General features: G+C 43.8%; 2 protein-coding genes across 2 annotated transcripts; both read right to left on the reverse strand.

Annotated features, from left to right (window-relative positions):
• Positions 1-239: 239 nt before the first annotated feature.
• Positions 240-1938, reverse strand: arpp19b (cAMP-regulated phosphoprotein 19b). Its single transcript, XM_084673332.1, has 3 exons — positions 1740-1938; positions 1175-1297; positions 240-1087 (listed from the first exon to the last, which is right to left on the reverse strand). Exons 1-3 carry the CDS (start codon positions 1782-1784, stop codon positions 914-916), a joined length of 342 nt encoding a protein of 113 aa, XP_084529458.1. The 5' UTR covers positions 1785-1938; the 3' UTR covers positions 240-913.
• A 1517-nt stretch (positions 1939-3455) lies between these two features.
• LOC146259146 (protogenin B-like) lies at positions 3456-18952 on the reverse strand. Its single transcript, XM_084673258.1, has 19 exons — positions 18818-18952; positions 17855-18154; positions 14552-14696; positions 14281-14420; positions 13886-14182; positions 13604-13763; positions 13230-13477; positions 12389-12553; positions 11969-12274; positions 10379-10564; positions 8331-8426; positions 8013-8196; positions 7752-7879; positions 7374-7544; positions 6689-6871; positions 6402-6525; positions 6173-6308; positions 5927-6028; positions 3456-5787 (listed from the first exon to the last, which is right to left on the reverse strand). The coding sequence occupies exons 1-19, from the start codon at positions 18882-18884 to the stop codon at positions 5365-5367; spliced, it is 3561 nt and encodes a 1186-aa protein (XP_084529384.1). The 5' UTR covers positions 18885-18952; the 3' UTR covers positions 3456-5364.
• Between the last annotated feature and the right edge of the window lie 374 nt (positions 18953-19326).

Below are 19326 nucleotides of genomic sequence, written 5' to 3' on the forward strand. Positions count from 1 at the left end.
TCGTAGTGGCCAGGAAAGGGTATTACATCGCATTAGACCGTTAAAAAAATATTTTTATATGCAATATGAATGCAACATTTGAGAAATTGAAAGTCTGTCAACGATTATACTTATTCAACATTACATTTGAGTCAAACAAACCTCCTGTGTATTTGCTGATGGCTCGTGTAGTTATGTGTGCATTTGACTCAGTATTTAAAACGTGTTTTCATGTTTTCCACTAAAAGTCAGAGCCCCAATATTGTGCAAAACTATTTTATTTACAAAACAAATGGCACAAGGTGACTGTACAGTAAATGCACATGCACACTCCAGATAATTCGTTTTCGTGAGTTGCTTGACTACAAAACCGCTTCATTCACAGAGATTCTCACTGGAGTGAGCAAATATTGCCCGAGAAAAACAGTGGTTCATTACTGTTAAGGCCATTTTAGAAGTCAAGATGAGATGCATGTTCTCAGCAGCCTTTGAAAATCAATATCACAAATATTAATTGTAACAAGACCACCTAAGAAGGGCTATGTCCAAACCATTTTCAATGCATTCAACAAAGAATATAGCGTTCATAAGGAGGGGAGTAGATATAATCCAAAACAACAACATTATTTCACAATTCTAATAGGAGGCGCAATGCAAAATGTAAAAACAGTAGTAGAACGGGGCTTCTCTCCAACAGATTGGGATGACTTTCAACCAGTCACTATATTAGATTTCAGAAAAACTCCTACACATCGTGTCAATAATTTCTAGTTCTATGAGAGAGTTGTGTGGCATACATATCCTGGTTGATTAAACAGTGCTTTCTCAATTCTTATCAAGGAGATACAAGACGACAAGAGGATGGGTTGGCCAATATGTAGACGTGAAGGGCCGGAATGGTAACAAAACAGTTGACGTCACAAAACCTTTCAATTCAACCGGCCAGCTTGCTGGCCACAATCGACGGCTTTCTCTGGGGCAGATCTTGAGGCGTTGGGATGTGGTCCCCCGTAATTTCAGCCTTTTCCGTTGTGGCCGTTGGCACTTGTTTGCTCTTACCCTTGGCTTTCGCCATATTGTAGTCCCCGGAATCAAAGTACTTTTGATGCTGCGTGTATAAAATTGACAGTTATGAAAATTGTAATGTACTTGTCTTGAATTGAGGACTACATCCAAAAAGTTAAACCACACATACCCCTTTCTGGAGTCGTTTCCTGAGAAGGTCAGATCCTCCGGGTTTGGCACCAAGATGAGGATACCGTGCCTTTAGTTTCGCCTCCTCGGCCTTCTCTGGACTTACAACTTTATCATCCATTTCCTACAGCAAAGCAATGTAAAATATTTGTATTGTTGAGTTGTGCACAAGTGGCATATTTTGGCCTAGGCAGTTGCTAGCTACACAGCCAACGATCAAGCTACCGCCAAGCTGCACCGACAAACAACCACCACCAGGAGGAAGGCAGCTAACTGACTAGAGTCGCTAGATGCTACGTCGTGCAGTAAACTGGTTGTTGAAAGGAAATGTGTTCCCTTGATTAATCGTTGTGATATGAAAACCATGAATGCTACCGTTTGTCTAATAATCCAAAACGCTGAAGCAGGTACATGTCCAGTGATTAGTCATCATGGCCCCAGAGTTTGTTAGTGCTAGCTACTTAACGTTAGCCAGCTACTGTTAAATGGTGGTTAGCTGGCAAGCTAACTGTTAGCTTGCGGCATGCATCTCGACAACATAAAATACAATGCAGTAAATTATTCACCTGCTGTTCCTCAGTTGTCCGTGTTATATCACTTCCCTCAGACATAGCTAACAAAGTATAACTCCCTGATACTGACGCTGTTTGCAAAATGTACCTAGCTAGCAAGTTGACACCCTACCAACTCAAATGAAACGATGCTCCAGCTACCAACTTTACCCCAGCACCTGCGCAGTTCAGCGTTTGTGGCTGGAAAATAGTTCGACGTCACTATTTCCACACTTCCCTGGGATTTTATGTCGAAATAAATGAAAAGGGAAAATATTCGTTTATCACGTTCTCATGTATTTGTGTACTAGTATTATGTAGAATGAAAAAATCAAGCAAAAAAAAAAGAAAAGAAAAAATTATTCCTTTAAGCTGTCATGTCTTAAACAATAATATGCAAATCCATACTGACCAAAAATTTGACATGAACCATTGAGTGATATGAATATGTATGTAGTTCACACAACAAAGTCTCTTTAGTATATAAAATTCAGACCCCCATTCAGATCTCCAAGTCTAAACCATGAGGCAAAACACAATATCTCAGCCATTTAATAAGCCACAAAATAACCACAAAATAACATAAAAATAAACTATAGGCCTAATCCCTATACCTTTCCATTAAAACGGCAAAAAAGACGACATTAAATTAAAAAAGTAAAGCATACTGGTAAAACCAAGTTGGATATAAAAACCTCTAAGAGCATACAATATGTTGAAAATAAAACTGAAATATTAAAAGTAGCCTACGATAATGATACGTTGTGAAAATAGGCCTACACGTTTTTTAAAGAACATTTCATGAGGAGGTGTTGCACGGGGCCCAAAGTAGGCTACAGTGCACAGGGGTCGATACAGATTATTTACTGGTGAATACCGCATTAAAAGAATTAACACTGCGTAGGCTACCTTGCAGTCGATTTGTACAAATATCATTCCATGCCCCGGATAAACAGGCCCAGAACTAAAGTAGCACCTTTTAACGCAAATTTCTTTAACGACTAACGTTTTTATGTTTACGTTATCTATTTGCTTCTTAGTTAGCTTCTTCGTATATGTTCTTCTTTGTACCAGAGAATGTTTAGTGTTAATGGAAGATTGCCACAATGTTTAGGAGCGGCATCACCGCCACCTACTGTTGAGTCGGGTTAGGTGTACAGTTGCGAGCGCCAAGGCTTTGGGGTCATTTGCATGGCGGGAATGGTGACATGATGGGAAAGGTGACGGGACAATTGAAAAAGGGCCGCCCAAAAAGTATCTGCCATACGTTTAGCTTTTAATATAGTATGGTATATTATATTCAAGTAGTATATTAATGATTAACATGTTAAGTCACAGTCCCAATTTGACACCAACAGTCAGGCATTCAGGTCAAGGGAATATTTTCTCATTCGACTTCCTTAAAATAAACGGTTCAGTGGGATAATTAGTTTGCTCGGTGGCAAGTCCGTTGAGAGTATTTTTTGATGACTAATTTCTGAATTTGTGCAACTGTAACTTACTAACTGAAGTCGAGAACGTGTCTCATACACTTTGAGAAATAGCCTATCTCCACACTCCTCTCAAATCTTATATCTGTGTCTGTCTGAAATGTATCCAGTAGGCTACACTATCAAAAACAGATAGCACTGCAAATGTATGTATTAAGAAGGAATGTATCATGTTAAACATGGTGCAGCTACTTAAAGAGAGGTTGAGCCTTTTTCAAGTTATTTTTATTTAAATGGTGAAAATAACTTTAGAGAATCAAAAACTTTGGTTGGTAGTGACTTTGTGCTTTCATACAAGACAAAAACACTATGTTAGAAATTTAGAATAAAATACATGAGGTGGTAAATAATGTGAATATTAAAAAGCATGTAATTACAAAAGCATAAGTTAAATAACAACAAAAAAGGGCAAAATAAAATGTTTCTTTAGCCCTTAGCCCGAGTTGTCCTGAGTTCATGACACAGCATTCCACAGGCAACAAGAACATAGTCTAAAAACACCCTTTCATAATCCACATATTCAGATGACAAAATACTTCCAATTGTAATCTGAAAAAAGTTCAAAACATGATGATGCTAAAAAAAGAAAGTCACAATGTAACCGTTTTTACAGCTCTCAGATGAAGTTTCACTAACACAATCCAACTGAACAACTTGACCTCTTTAAGTTCAAAACAAAATGTATTGGCATCCACAAAATGTATTCAGCCTTTTCTATAACAATCAAAACATTTGAAAATTATATCACATTATGCAAATACTGTGTTCAAATTCAAACCAAAAGTAATGAACAAATAACAGATTAAACATTTCTTTGGTTAGGATTGGTTGTGTCTCAAAGCTATGACATTTGATTATGTTGCTTTTCACTCGGAGGGTAATCATCTATAGTCAGACTCCTTGATGTCGTCACACAGAACACAGCGTATAAACCAATATTTCACCATGCATACATCACTTACAAAAGGTCAATTGTGAAAGTTTAGATCTCTAGCTGATAAACGGAAATTCAGATTCAACATCTGGATTGATCATCAGCCGTCACTGGAAATACACACTGGATCTTTGGTCTGTCGTGAGCAACATCTACTGAATGATTACAAGTATTATCTGAAGGGAACAGCTCTACCCTCTGAGGAATAAGACAACTCTTTGGCATCGGCATAGCCGTTGCATTTAGCAATGGTCTAAAAGGCAAATGGATGACTCATCTAAGAGACAAGTTATAAAGCTTTCACCAGGATAAAGCATCAATAAATGTACAATGATAAATGCATTCACGCCATCATTAAAAAAGAGATAAACATTTTTGGGAAGAACAATATTTTGGCATCCCCTCACAGGTACTATAAAAGTAGTTTTTTGGGTAACTTTCGAGTTTCTTTTGTATTCTTAAAAACTCATTCTTTGGGTATTTTTTTCTGTCTTTGGATGTTTTCATCATACGCAAATCCCTTTCCATATAAGGCCCTCTTTAAAGCTTTTAAGGTTCAGTGCACTGTAAATGCCAGTCAACCTTTTTTTGGTATGATCTTACTCAAATAAAAGTTGACAATATCTAATGCACTTCAATGTTGAAACAAAAATACTAAAAATAAAAAATACTAAAAAACTTTTCAACCTTTGAAAAACAATGTTTGGGAAAAACAGGAGTAACCTGAACGATAAGTCCTGAAGTGCACAAATGCACAAAGGAAAACATGGCTTTCCTTAAACCTTGTCCCCTGAGTTAGAAGAAATACTGCACAACATACTGACAAAGGAGGTAGTAGTGTAAACACGAAGAGAGAAACTGAGGTAGACATCCAGCAATAAGGGGGTCAGCTACACCCTTTGCTCCAGTGGCTAAAAACTTAAATATAGAGAAATGTATCTCAATACATTTTTGACATTCTGTAGGACATTCATTTTGGGTGAGCTTTGGTTTCAAACATACACACAGACAGACTGAACCGAGGGAATGAAATGAGTGGAACAACATTCATTATAAAATCCTGAGGTAGACCTGAAGTAACAACCCTCTTTCCTCCATAACTGCTAGCTTCCTGATCCGTGCTTCTAAGAAAAGAACCCTGGGGTCCAGTTCAGTAGGCGGGGTGGTCGAGGTGGCGGCTGGGCTTCACCTACTGCAGAGCAGAGGATGCTCGGTGTCAGGAGTAGGCGGGCTGGGAGGCGTAGAGGCCGGGATGAGCGGTCTCCACAGCTGTGAGGGAGCCGTGAAGCGAGACGCGCACAGTGTCAGGGGCACTCCTGCGGAGGGGGCTCCGAGGCTCCTCCCTCTCCACTGTGAAGCAGGCCTCCCCTTCCTCCGGAGCAGGGCTGTCGTCAGACCCGAAGGACGAGGGCCTGCAGCTTCGGCTGGTGGATGGGTCGTTCGTCTCAGCCTCTTCGTTGGAGTAGTGTCCGGAGTCCCCGGTCTCGTGGCTCCCCTCGCTGGTCTGAGAGCTCTCAGAGTCCCCCAGGGGGCCGTAGAGGATCTGCAGGGAGGAGGGCTGGAGCGGTGAGGCGCCCAACCGCTCCTCATACCTCAGCACAGTCTTCCCTGCCTCATACAGACAGGCCCTGTCCTCAATCTACAGGAAACATGAGACAAAACAATTGTTTAGGCATGTGAGTCACTGTACTTAAATAACTGTACAGATATATCTTTACAGTAATAACAATATCAAAGTCATAATATAGAATTTACTGTCATTAAATCTGACAACTTACATTGCATATTGTTGTATTCCGTGTCTCCTTTTTAAAGAACTGCCATCTCTTTCTTCTACTGCCAACAGGCCCTGCAGTGCTTATCACCAGGTTGGTACCACCCTAAAACCGTCAGAAGGTACATTTAGCAATACAGGAAATGCATACTTTCACATCTCATGTGTCACCGTCACTATTATTTCCAGTCCTGACCAAAATGGTCTGTCATGTCCTGAAGACACTCCTGTTGGTGAACTCATGTCTCACCTTGGTATCTATGAACGGACTTCTCATTGTTGGCTCAAGGGAATCAGCATTCTGAGCATGCTCAGTGGCCTGGGGCGAACCAGCATGAGGACCCTGCCCGTTCACCACACCAATAATCTTAGAGTTTGACGATTTCCTGTTTGTGTTTGAAGGACAGAAGTTAGTCAATAGAACTTCACAAATGGCTGTAGTGCAATCTGTATTAGGTTTTTATGTTTGGTGTTTATACCTAGATCTGCCTTTACTGATGAGAATTAAGGCACACATGACGATGCAAGCCAAGGCGATGCACACACCCACGATTATCCCCGTCATAGACCTCGGGTCTATGTGGTAGAGACCATCAGAAAACACTAAAACACAAACACAACACTGGTTCCTCAAGGGGAATTCATCTCTTTTTGGGCAAACCCTTTATGAAACCCTTTATGAAAATGTACAGGAAACAATTTTACACATCGACATTCAGCCCGATTAAAAACGGTTTCTTGGCCACACCATCCCTCCAAAACGTACCGGTAGTCTCGGAGCGTCCGTCAGAGTGGCGGGGGCTCTTCCCCCGGTGGGTGCTGCCGGGCTGCAGGGCCAGCTCCACGATGCTGGAGAATGGGCCGTCCCCAACCTGGTTGGAGGCAGAGATCTTCACCAGGTAGATGTTGCCTTGCTCCAGTTTCTCCAGCAAAGCCATGGTGTTGCTCCCTGTCAATCACAGCAGGTGTCAGAGAGCACTGATAAACAAGCCCCCTTACAATCTTCTGGGTGGCAAGGCTTACTAGGCCAAGGCTTACTAGACCAAGGCTTACTAGACCAAGGCTTACTAGACCAAGGCTTACTAGACCAAGGCTTACTAGACCAAGGCAAGACCAAGGCTTACTAGACCAAGGCAAGACCAAGGCTTACTAGACCAAGGCAAGACCAAGGCTTACTAGACCAAGGCTTACTAGGCCAAGGCTTACTAGACCAAGGCTTACTAGACCAAGGCTTACTAGACCAAGGCAAGACCAAGGCTTACTAGACCAAGGCAAGACCAAGGCTTACTAGACCAAGGCAAGACCAAGGCAAGACCAAGGCTTACTAGACCAAGGCAAGACCAAGGCTTACTAGACCAAGGCTTACTAAGAATACAAAACCCTTTGGAGCACGCTGCCAACAGAAAGCTGTGTGTGTTGGTCTAAAAGCTGCACGGAGGTTTGTTCCTCACCCTCTCTCTGCAGGACCTGCCAGTGTCCGGCCAGCCAGGCCCTCTGGGAGGCATAGAGGATGGTGTAGTGGGTCACCGCTACGTTGTGTTCCTCCGGCTCTCTCCACGACACCAGAGCTGTGTCCTCCTCGATCAGGGTCACTTTCACGCCCGCGGGCGGGTGGCTGGGGGCTGTCAACACAAGAAGGAGTCTCTTTCATAACTCTATTAAATAAACACATATCTAAAACAAAGAAAGATATCTACTATGATGACAAAATGTACGGAAGCCCAGTGCAACTTTAATAGAGGAAAGAGCTATAATCCTCCAGGGGCACGCATCTACTACACTAGCTGTTATCACCCAGGGGTGCAGGCATCTACTACGGAGAGTCTTACCTGATGGAAGAGTCCGCTGGTAGACAACAGAACTCCAGGGACTGGACAGCTGGTCCACATGCAGACGAACTACAAACTCATAACGGGTGTTGGGTTCTAGATCCTTCACAATCACACTCTGGTTGATACTGCGTGATGAAAGACAACGACAGAGAAGAATGTTCCATGAACTCAAACACAGTACCATCATCCCTTTGTGCAAGCGTGAATGTGCCAGTAGTGTCTAAAAAGCTGTTCTCCGTGACAATGCACCAAACTCACGTTTGCAGGTAACGTATGTCGGAGGAGTTGTGTGTCCCGACTGGAGTGCAGCGAGCGGTGTAGCTGACGGCCTTCCCCGTGGTGAAGGCAGGACGGCTCCAATGCAGGAGCACTGCGGAGGAGCTGTTTGCCCGGGCGTTCACGTGGTCGGGGGGAGGAGAAGCTACCAGGTGGTCTCGAACCGCTGCAATGCAAACACACACATACACAGACGCACATGTTCAAGTGTGGCTCCCATTGGCCTTTAGAAGTCACATGGATCCATTCTGGTCTAAGGTAAAAGGGTTGTGGGAAGTCTTTGGTAGATTGTTTACTCACACACACATCCTGGGGTGCTGACAGTCTGGTCGGCCTGATAGCCATCGCCCAGCAGGCTGAAAGCCAGTAGTTTGACATGGTACTTCCGCCTTGGATCTAAACAAAATAAAATAAATGAAGTGCGTCTTAAACAAGCCAGGATAAAAATAAAAATGAATGAATGGTATGAAACCAAAGCAACACTTATAAATAAGTCAAAACAGGCAGAAACATCACTCAAGTCACATTTTTCAGTTAACAGAGCATAGCTTTCATAGTGGTTTAGTGCTGGAAGAAAAATGCCTTTGTCTTGGCCTGCCACCACCCATTCACACACAACTCAGGGTCTCTGGTGTCACCCCAATCTATCATGTGTTACCATAGAGGAAGAAGCCCTGAAGGCCCTGAAATGGTGGTGACATGACCATTGAACTCAGTGATGGACACGGTGTCTGTCCCTATTCAAAAGGTTCAATGGCAAAAATACAACACAATGTCACTGCAGAGAAACATTGCCAGCAGTCTGCACGGCAGTATGCACACTGGAAGAGGCAAAGGCAAGGGACTTCAGGTGAAATTAGGTCTGTGCACATAGAAAACATACTTAGAACCTGTAAGAAGTTTCAACAATAAATCAAGCCCCAAGGAAAGGACCATACAAAAAGCTAGTGGGTAATAGCCGCATATCCTTTCCCCCTGAAATGTGCAATTAAAATCACTGTCCTTTGGCTCAGGGATTCCTTTGAAGACACCACCAACTCTCCTACTAAACCAGGACGTTTTTAGGGAGCGTTAAGATTTGTTTTATGCTTCCGAGTGTGAAAGGTTAGCCTGTGGGTATTGACCAGTGGAGGTGGTGTGTCCAGACCTGCGGAGGGGGAGGGGGCCAGGGGCAGCCTTCAGCTGCTGGGACCAGAGACCCCTGGGACTGGGGGGTTTGACTGGGGCCAGTAGGTCAGGCTAAGATAGAACAGAAGGAATCTGGCCTCTGGAGTGGGGCCCCTTTGTGTTCCCTCTGAAAGTCCTTCATGCTGCGCCCATTTTAGCCTTCAACTTGAAGGTGGTGGAAAAGAAATAGAAACACTGTTCTAACTGTTATAACACAGGCAGTTATCGGAAGGTGATCTCATCAACTAGGGGGGAAAAAACCTGCCCATCCATTCCAGGAACCTAGACTTATCTAATTTCCCTCTGATTGCGTTTGCTAAACCCGAAAAGTCTGTTAATTAACTATATGACCATACTTTTCAGAGTCCACAAACACAGACTAACTAACTAACTAAAATGTTCCTGTCTTGAACATTTTATATAATTAACCTTGCATTATTTACATAGCAGACTGGAGCTGAGAGAAGGGTGGGATGCAAATCCAGCTCCACAGTCTCAAGTCCGTAGGTCACTGGCCTTCCCAGCTCCGGACAGTCCCAGAGGGCTTTGGGTGAGCCCCACTGCCCAGCTGGAGGGGGGTGGGGATGGGCAGTCAGGGTCTCACTGGGCAGGGCTGGCCCTGGACCTGAGGCACAATGGCCAGGAGTAATTATGCAAGGATGAGGATGGGAAACTGGGAAGGGAGGGCCATCTGGGCTCTGAACTCTGACCCTGGGAGTCTGTGCTCCCACAATACTGGAGCAAGGCTGGAGAGGAAGGTGCTGCTGTTTAGGAAAGCAGGATCAGTCCTTATCGATCGGCCAGGAACACTGAGGAATACTACTGCCCACTGAAAGAACAACAAGCTAATTTATCTTCAAGGTGTAGGGTTCTCAATCTACAATACTAAAACCATAGACACGCAAATAGGTTCAATGTATTGAGTACAGACACATTTTCTCCATTAGTTGATTCAAGAGGTACCGGCATTCAAATGAGCATATCTCCTTCAAATATTTCCATATTTCAGTGTATGATACGTCATTTGAAAGATACCAATCTGCACTTGTCTGATCCGTAAAGAACCTGAAAAAATTCAGACCGACATGCAGACTAAAACACCAGCACCTGTCCCATCCTCACTCCTTCCCATTCAACATTATGTGTATTTGAGTTCATCCTCAAGAGGCGGCATCACTTACCAAGTCCACTGATGGTGTGGTGGGAGTGCTGCGGAGGAATCTGGATGGTGGGCTGCTCTGGCTGGCCTTCCTCGTGGTAACAGAGACGGTAACCATGAACAAGCACGCTTCCCGGAGTGGGCTGCCACCGCACTGTGATGGAGGTACAGTTGACAGGCTCCAGCTGCACCAGGGGGGCCAGGGGCACTGCAGGGATACAAAACAGCTGTAAGGGACAGTGTGTGCATCCTCCTGTTACAGGATTGGGTGGGTTCCACCCACATCACAGAGGAAACAGAGTAGAGGGCATAGAAAAGACCTGTGTTAATCAGAGGTCATCTACAGAATAGGCCACTTAAAGTCAATAATCAGAAACCATGCAATCTTCTTTCTCTCCAGTAAATGTACAGTAGGCCTAATAAATATGTTACTCTCCAATTGATCTTATTGATTCGAGCTGAACTCCTTTCCATTGCCTTTGTATCAGTCTGCGTTCCCTTTGATATATCTCTTTATGTTTGCATGAATGATCCTGTTTTTTAAATGAATGTAGTTGTTGTCCTGTTATCATGTTACATTTAGAAAGTTGTGAAGTTTCACTCTTAAGATGACATTTTCTACCGAATTAAAATAGTTAATACATCACCGTCAGAAAACTAGAAACTTTTCATGACAACCGAGAACTACAGAGTGAAACTGTATTATCTCTTTTGTGTGAAGTGACTTGAACAGACACAGCTGGTTTCACATTTACCCCCACCTACAAACACACACATACACACACACACAACTTCAGGAGTCCCATCCATTTAGCTTGACACACAGGTTCACAACCCTGTTCTGAAATGTTTGTCTGAAGATTAAAAATCTCTGTCGGTTGAGTGTTCCCCTTTACCAACAGCACTCCTTCATGTTCCAACTCATAATATTGTTTAGGAAGATAAACAACCTCCCCCGCGCACACCAGGCCATGAAAAGAGCCTATTCTTCCCCCCACACAGACGCCTGGGGCCAGGTCTTTATGACCCGTGACAGAGGCCACTCTAACACCACTGACGGAGCAGGCCAAAGGTCCCTGGGTAACCAACACAAAGGCTGTGGGACAATGCTACCAGAGCAGTCTCTAGTCCAGAGCTGGCTAGGCTGCATGGGGCTGGCTGCTCTTCACAGAATATACCAAGAGTTTTCAAACATGTGACAAGCCGAGCAAGCTCAACCAACCATGACTCGGGCACTGTGTGAGGACGGGCAAGGTGCTCACCTACTGGGATGTGACCCGTCCTAAACAACATTAGTTGTGAGACACACTTGAAGAGGCCCCTCACCTTCTTCACACCCATCAAAGAAACCAAAATGTATCGCTGAGCCTAAATCGGGCATTCTCTCCCATTGCCCAATCAGAGACGTCAGCGTGTTCTGCATTCTCTCCCATTGCCCAATCAGAGACGTCAGCGTGTTCTGCATTCTCTCCCATTGCCCAATCAGAGACGTCAGCGTGTGCTGCAGACACGTGCTAGGACCTGAGCAGATCCAAACGTCGTCACGATGTCATCAGCCCACACATCGTGTCCCATCCAGCATCTCCACGTGGAACCAGGATAAGGACGTTACCTTTGGTGCTGGACGTCTTGGGCGTGCGGTGGGAGGTCCAGGCCGAGGGCTCGCACCAGCCCACGCGTGTGGCAGCGGCCATGCGGAGCAGGTAGATGGTGTCAGGCTGGAGGGCCTCCAGGAGGTGCTGGGTGCAGTTCTGAGGCAGCTCCACGCTGCTCACCGTGCTGTGTGAGGCTGTGCGGTACGACAGGCGGTAGGCAGACACCCGGCCGCGGCTCAGCTTGGCGGCGAGCGGCTGCCAGCTCACTTGGATGTCGGTAGGACTGCTGCTGGTCAGACTGAGCTCTGGAGTACGCAGAGGCACTGAAGCAGACCAGAGGATATGCACACGTTATTCACCTTGCCCATCCTGACCTTTTCTCCAAGATGACTGGTCATGTGGTTATGAGATAAGTGTAGCATTCTTTCCCTACTCACCATCTTCCAGGGTGTGTTGACTGACTTGGTCAGACATGCGGCTAGCTCCCATTGGCATGTAAGCCACAATGTAAAAAGTATAGTTCCTCGCTGACTCCAGGTCGTCGATGATGTAGCTTGTGGTGTCGTTCCCAATTACAGCTTGGTATTCTTCGTTGTTTAGACCTGGTTGAAATGGATAGGGAGAGAATGACAAGGGTAGTTTTAATGCAATATGCTTCATTTAGGTCGGCTCCCCTTAATAGAGCTAACCGGCTGACATGAAAGATAACTTGGCATTGAGTAAACAAGGGCGTGTCTCTGTCAGAGTCAGCCTGTATTATCCACATGTCCTTCATATATTCTGTAAACATCAGGCTAATGCAGAGCAGAACCGCATTTCTCTTAAGTTCGCATCATTCCTTTCCCCCCTCCAGGCCTCCTGAAACAGGCGGACTCAAACGAGGAGAAAGAAGTTTATACAACTCTCATATTCTCTGAACTCGTTTCAAAGACGCATCTCTGCAACCCCAAATTCCATTTGTGTCAACTTTTTCAGGCTTTTAAAGCCTGTCTTTCCCCTTTAATGTTGAGCAGTGAGTTGAGGAGTGGACAATGACAGGCCAGTCCTGTTGTTATTTTAGTGAGGCTGCCATTCTTCTCCCTGACCTCTGATCCCCATGGCAACAACAGATGGCCTCCGCTAAGGAAAGTTGGCCACATGTAAAAGAGCTGCATAGCTCAGTGAGATGAACATTCCCCTCTCTAAAAGACACACATACCTTTCCAACACACTATATTTCATCAGGATTCTACATCATCAAGTTCAAATGAAATCAAAGAAAAAAAAAATCTGCTTTACCTTCAGCTTTCATGTAATGAACAGAGTAGGCGATGACTTTGTCTGTGTTGTAGAGCGGCCTTTCCCAAGCTAGCAAGATGGCGGAGCTGGAGATGGTCTCTGCGTGGACGTTTCTGGGCGCACTGGGCCTGTCCTCGGACATCACCACGATGAGGCGTGCCAGGGACAACACGGAACCCTGCTCATTCTCTGCCAGACACTGGTAGATTGCATCGTCCTCAGGGATGATCTGAGTAATGACCAGTTTGCTGGGAAGGGGGGCAAACACATGAGAAATCAACATCGATACAGCCTTCGTCATCATGAGGACATTACCCAAGACCTCGAGATAGAGGAAAAAGCTTCGGACTCTGTCGTGTGCGCTGTTCTGATACCTGTTATACATCTTGATCCGGCCATTCAAGCGCACCCTCTCTCCATTCTTCAGCCAGGTGATTGAGGGCGAAGGGACCCCTTCAGCCTGGCACATGAAGCGGGCCGTTCCAGCTCGAGGGCGAGTCTGGCTCTCAGGCTTCTCTACTATGGACGGAGGCACTGGAGGGACAGAAAAGCAGCCAGAAATGAGAAAAACAACAGTCGACAAAAGAACTCTGGAAATACTGCCTGAGCATTTTGCTCTTTTATGTGTGAAACTCAGAGGTAAACGAGGAGTTTACCCAGCACGGTGAGGTTGGCCGCAGCGATAGTGTAGTTCCGTGTTCCGGGTGTGGTGGCTCTACACAGGTAGACTCCGCTGTGCTGGGGCTTGACATCTGCAAGAACCAGGTTGCCACTGCCAAGCACCCTTGCGTTGTACACATCTATGGGCCTCGTGTCAGCCCTGCTCCAGGACAGAATGGGTCTGGGGTTGCCTGTGGCCATGCACTCCAACACCACTGTTTGGTGAAGGGGCGCCGTGACATTTTGAGGTCCGGCAATTATCCTGGGCCTCTGTCGAGGTTTGGGGCCTGTGCCTGGAGACAAGGGTGGGTCAGTATCAGCATGTAAGTATACATTTCATCCAGGTGTTAAATTCACAGTCTGTGTGTGTTTAATCTCCATGTCTACACACCTAGACCCAAGCTGACGGTCAGTGTTGCCTCTCTGCTCCTTGTTTGACTGCCGATGTTTGTGACCACGCATCGATATTGTCCAGCATCCTCCATTTGGACGTTGTAGATTTGAAGAACACCATTGGGCAGAACAGTGATTCTGAGAGCAGGGGAACATGGAAAAACATGTATAACGGCATACAAGAATCTAATCTAATCTAACTACCGTTGAAGACAAAGTTAGAGACAGCCATTAGGGTAGAATGATGAGAGTCTGCTTTGATGGAGTACCTGTCTGTCTCAAGGGGTAAGATGCTTTGGTTGAGCTCCCAGGTGATAGAAGCAGGAGGGTTGGAGGAGACCTGGCAGGAGAATCTGGCCTCAGAGCCTGCAATCACCACAGCAGGTACCGGCTGCACCACAAAGGGTGAGATGTCTGGGACAACGGGGTAAAACGGAGTAAGGACTACCCTTCAGACCCAGACAGAGTAAACAAGGTTTTTTCAGTTCAGTCAGGGGAAGACATAGATGATAGATATAGATGGTGAAGGCTGTTCTATTGATTTATATATAATGTTTTAACGATAACAATTGTCAAACTATATACCAATAGTATATATAAGTATGTTGATTTGTTGATATTGTAAAAAATAAAAATAATCTCAACGGTATATATATCTATTTATTCATTTTTCATATTTTAGTTTTCATTGGTTTGGTGGCCCATCTGTATTACTCTAGAACACTCTGGAACCCTATTGAGCTGCGGCCCAAAGGGTGGGAATCACTGTAAACCCTAATTATGGTAAGTAATAGAGGGTGTTTAACATTTTAGGCCACCAAGATCTCGTCTTTAAGTGGTTATCAGGTCCAATACTGTCCAGCTGCTCTGATCAATACATCAATGGGAGTGGCATTGAATGATGCATGACTAATCAATAGGTTAGCCCTACTCAGGAGGAATTACCCGTGACCATTTCTCAGCAAAATCAAACCTTATTTAGGCTTAAATTGGTATGATTTTAGACTGAAAATGAATGACTGAAATCTATAGTGATTCTGTACTTTAGTCAAATTTAAGAGTAATTCTAACCCCACAAATCTTTGTGTTTCATGCTTAAATCAGTTTACCTCAGAGGTGATTTTTTTTTTTTACGTCACATCCCAATGTAGGATAGGTATGTTTCTACACACCAAAATACCACAAAATAAAAACACAAATTAAGGGGGTGAAAAATTACCTATCTATCTATTAAGTGTTGAAAGACTATGTAACCCTAATCCATTGGTGTAATAACACTTTCTCCCATCCCCCAAAGTCCAAGATGGAGCAGGTCAATAATGAGTTAAAGGAAATCAATGCCACAATGTTTCTTCCTCTAACAAGAACCATTTAAATGTTGTAAAGAAGATCTGAATTTGAAGCTTAATTTCATACAATTACACATGAACAGCTGTTCACCACTCAAACACATTAAAGGGTAGTGCTCACTCATGAGGCTGGCTTCTTCCTTGCGTTATAATATTGTCACAGAGCTGGAAATATTGTTAATGACAGATTTATATGACATCCCTGTATCTGAGTAGCTAATTTCAAGACTAAAAAGAGTCAAATTATAATACAATTAATTAGGAAAAACCCTGAAAATGGGTTCTGGGTTGTGTTATTCAGAGCAAGTAATTTTCATGGAATCTATTCACTTCTAAAATATCGAAGCAGCATCTTCAACTGCAGCAGAATATACCTAGAATATCAGTAAAGTCTGTGATGTCCCTGTTGGCGCGGCCACGACAGACTGCTTCACTAATATGGTCAGCAGTGTCGTAAAGAAGAGATCAATGACCAGGTCAAACAGCACAAAGGTTCTCCTAAAGAGGTCAAGGGTCAACTCAGCCCCCTGTCCATCCAATCAAAAAAAAAAAAAGGGAACCCAGACCGAGGTAAGTTTGCCTTTTGTCTACAAAACTGGGATTTGTATATGCTGTCGATAAGCATTCTAATACCTCATAAGCCACATCAAATGATGCAACTGTGGTGTGTTGTTGTTTACATAGAGTATGTAAACATATTATGTAGTATGTAAACAGAGGTAGTATGTAAATAAAGACTCGGAGCACTAGCCATTGCAGCTCCTGTGCTGTGACCAGTCACAGAAGCTGTGCTGTGTCTAGTGATACACAGCATTATGAGAAATACACAAGCAGTACCAACTAGTGTGCTTGGCCATTTAACAAATGCATGGGAGAAACTCAGCTACCATTTCAGAGTGGAGAAACAGACTATGTGTCTTACAAAGGAACTGCGTGGGGTTGACAATGCTGAAGAGGGAGAAAGGATCCATGTTTGAACCAAAGGACCACAGGACCACCAAACCAGAGCAGCCCAGTGACATCACAAAGCCTTTCCCATGTGACCTCTGACCCTCTGGTCTTCTGGACAGAAGGGGAGCAGTGTGTGTGTGTGTGTGTGCGTGTGTGTGTGTTCCAGCTGACCTAAACCTTAACCCATTAAGTTCCAGAAAATCCCCACGATCAAGCTGGAGATCATGACATAGCTTTTTAAAATGTGTGCTTTCATTATCTTTTTACTCTTCACTACACTGGGATGGCTGCCTGTTCAACAATCACAAACAAATATGAACTAATTTGCGTGGAATTATTTTTTGCTTGTTTCAGAAGATTGTGTTCAGAGTAAAGAAGATTTATGCAGATTTGTGGTTATAATGTCTGTCTACGATTATTCTTTTAGAGAACCATATAATTACCCCTTAAGATATGGCTGTAAAACTACTCTCTGAACCAGAGCACAGCACATCCAGAGCACAGCCTTGTTCATAGTGGGACTGACCTTGTGAACAGACACAGCTGTCCTGAGCACTGATATGTGGACAAATAGCCTGAAAAACAAGTCTTTTCTTTAGGGGCAGTCGGGGGCACCTCTTAACAAAAGAGGCAAAGTGAATGGCCTTTTAGAGATTCCTCTGTGTGGCAGACCATAGACCAATCACCCAGAGCAGAAGCCTGCACTCACAATACAAGATAGCCAACACGAGAACATATTGGACACTGTAACACCAACATTGTCTCTAGAAAAATGAACATCTGTTAAAAAGAAACAAGGAGGCATCTCTTGGTATGAGTTTGTAAACGTTCCTTACAGCACAGCGATTACATAAAAGATATCAGGCCTAGTTTTAGCTTCTATTACCTTCTGATAAACTTTCTATCAAGAATTGTTCTTTAAAACAAGTATTTAACTGCCTTACAACCATTACCATCAGGACTACCTTCTCTCTGGAACAATGCGTGACTTCTAATGGCATAGAAATGGGACTGTAGTGGCTATGGCGACTTTAGACGATTTTCCTTCATAAATAAAGAAGAGGAGGAGGGGTCCATCTGGCCCACATCGCCACGGTAACAACCTGTGACCCTGACGTTGGGACACAGTGACAACACAAAGTGGACAATACCGTGGGCTTTAAATCCTCATTCATCTGGCTCCCAAAATGAACTTGCACCATGAAAATGTAATGGTGAATTAAAGTCTTACTGCTCACAACGCCATATTGTTACCTTGAGGTCCATACTTACTTATGATAGTCAGACAAGATCTTTGGCTCAAGATGGCTCCATACTTGTTTTGAGAAAGGCATTGATAGAAGCCTTCGTCAGAGTCCTCTCTGTCACTCTTCACCTCTGGGATGTACAGCGAGCCATTGGAGAGAAACTGCATGTGTTCACTCTCTGGCACTTTGAGCCCATTCTTTAGCCACTTGATAGTGACTGGAGGGTGTCCATGGGCCTGGCAGTCTAAAACCACAGGATCCTTTGGTATCACGGTGACATCGCTGGGTTCTGTGATGAAGGACAGTTCACTAAAACTAAAAACAGCTGAAAATAAATAGAGGGAAGCATTATCATCAAGTATCTGGGGTACAAGGGGAGGAAATGGATAGTGACACAAAATCACATCATGCCTCACAGCTGAAACAAGAGGAGAGTCAAGTGACTGAAGGACTGTGGAACTAACACCGTTTTTGTATTCTATGAATACCGAAAACTTAAAAAACCTATTGAGACAGTTGCATGTGGTAGATGCATGAAGAGATTCTTAAACAGCCTAGACAAGAGCGGCTTCCTGAAACGGAATTATGCGTTCTCATATGTATTCAAGAAAACACAGCAAATATTAATTGCGGTGAATGTGAAAGTTAACGAAAACTGGAAATAAGTAGTGATAGTTTATAGAATAGGTGATCAATCAAACAGCATGAGACCGCAATTTCAGCGAACTATTAAAAAAGGAGGATGTTGGCCAGGTATAAATCAGTCAGTTACTACTTAAAAACTCTTTCTCTTTCATAAATCCCAATACCATTAAACCATGCAACGTAAATTCCCATTTATATTCTCAGGTAGCCTAATCTAACCGCCCAGACGTTAGTGGCCATAGCGGTTATAAAAGGCTATGGTCATCCGGTCACTCACGAACCATAGGCTCTGGCAAAAAATGTGTCACCTCCACCAGAAATGATAAGAAAAACTATTACTTACTTGTGAGTCGAAGAAATAAAACGAAAAACAACAAATGCTGTAAAAGTTTCATTTTAAAATGAGCCATTTATCCAAATTGTTCTGTCATTTTCACTCTCGCGGACCTATAGGTTCCCCATCGTCCTCCGCGCCTCTCCAAATTACTAATGACACTGTTAGTTCTACTACAGTGGTAGAGACCCCTTCCTGTTCAGCGCATGCGCACCGACGCTCAACCAATATTATGTTCGCATAACTGGAACTAGGCCTAAATATTGCGCAACCATAATATTGACAGTTTACCGAAATTGCCTTTCGTACTTTGTTTGGATTGATAACAGGTTTGTCGCTAATTGACATGTAGGCTATAACGAGACATATTTTGTCAAGCCATTTCTGATTTTAGCATATTCCACTAGTATTTATTTGAATGACAGTTGATGTTTAATGTCATGAGCTTGAATCATGAGATTTCAATGTATGTATAAAGCTAGCAGACACTTTTCTTTCTAACAAACAACGGCTTTTCT

This window comes from Hypomesus nipponensis, chromosome 14 (genome assembly GCF_054491055.1).
Source record: "Hypomesus nipponensis isolate SF chromosome 14, ASM5449105v1, whole genome shotgun sequence".
Lineage (NCBI taxonomy): Eukaryota > Metazoa > Chordata > Actinopteri > Osmeriformes > Osmeridae > Hypomesus > Hypomesus nipponensis.

Excerpts from the sequence above, each read along its gene's own strand:
- LOC146259146 (XM_084673258.1), bottom strand. The coding sequence starts at position 18,884 with ATGGCTCATTTTAAAATGAAACTTTTACAGCATTTGTTGTTTTTCGTT. Across the intron at positions 7,545-7,751 it reads CCAGCGGACTCTTCCATCAG|CCCCCAGCCACCCGCCCGCG; the intron begins GTAAGACTCTCC and ends TTGTGTTGACAG. Across the intron at positions 6,309-6,401 it reads ATCAGTAAAGGCAGATCTAG|GAAATCGTCAAACTCTAAGA; the intron begins GTATAAACACCA and ends AAACACAAACAG.
- arpp19b (XM_084673332.1), bottom strand. The coding sequence starts at position 1,784 with ATGTCTGAGGGAAGTGATATAACACGGACAACTGAGGAACAGCAG. Across the intron at positions 1,298-1,739 it reads GGACAACTGAGGAACAGCAG|GAAATGGATGATAAAGTTGT; the intron begins GTGAATAATTTA and ends GCTTTGCTGTAG. Across the intron at positions 1,088-1,174 it reads GGAAACGACTCCAGAAAGGG|CATCAAAAGTACTTTGATTC; the intron begins GTATGTGTGGTT and ends TTATACACGCAG.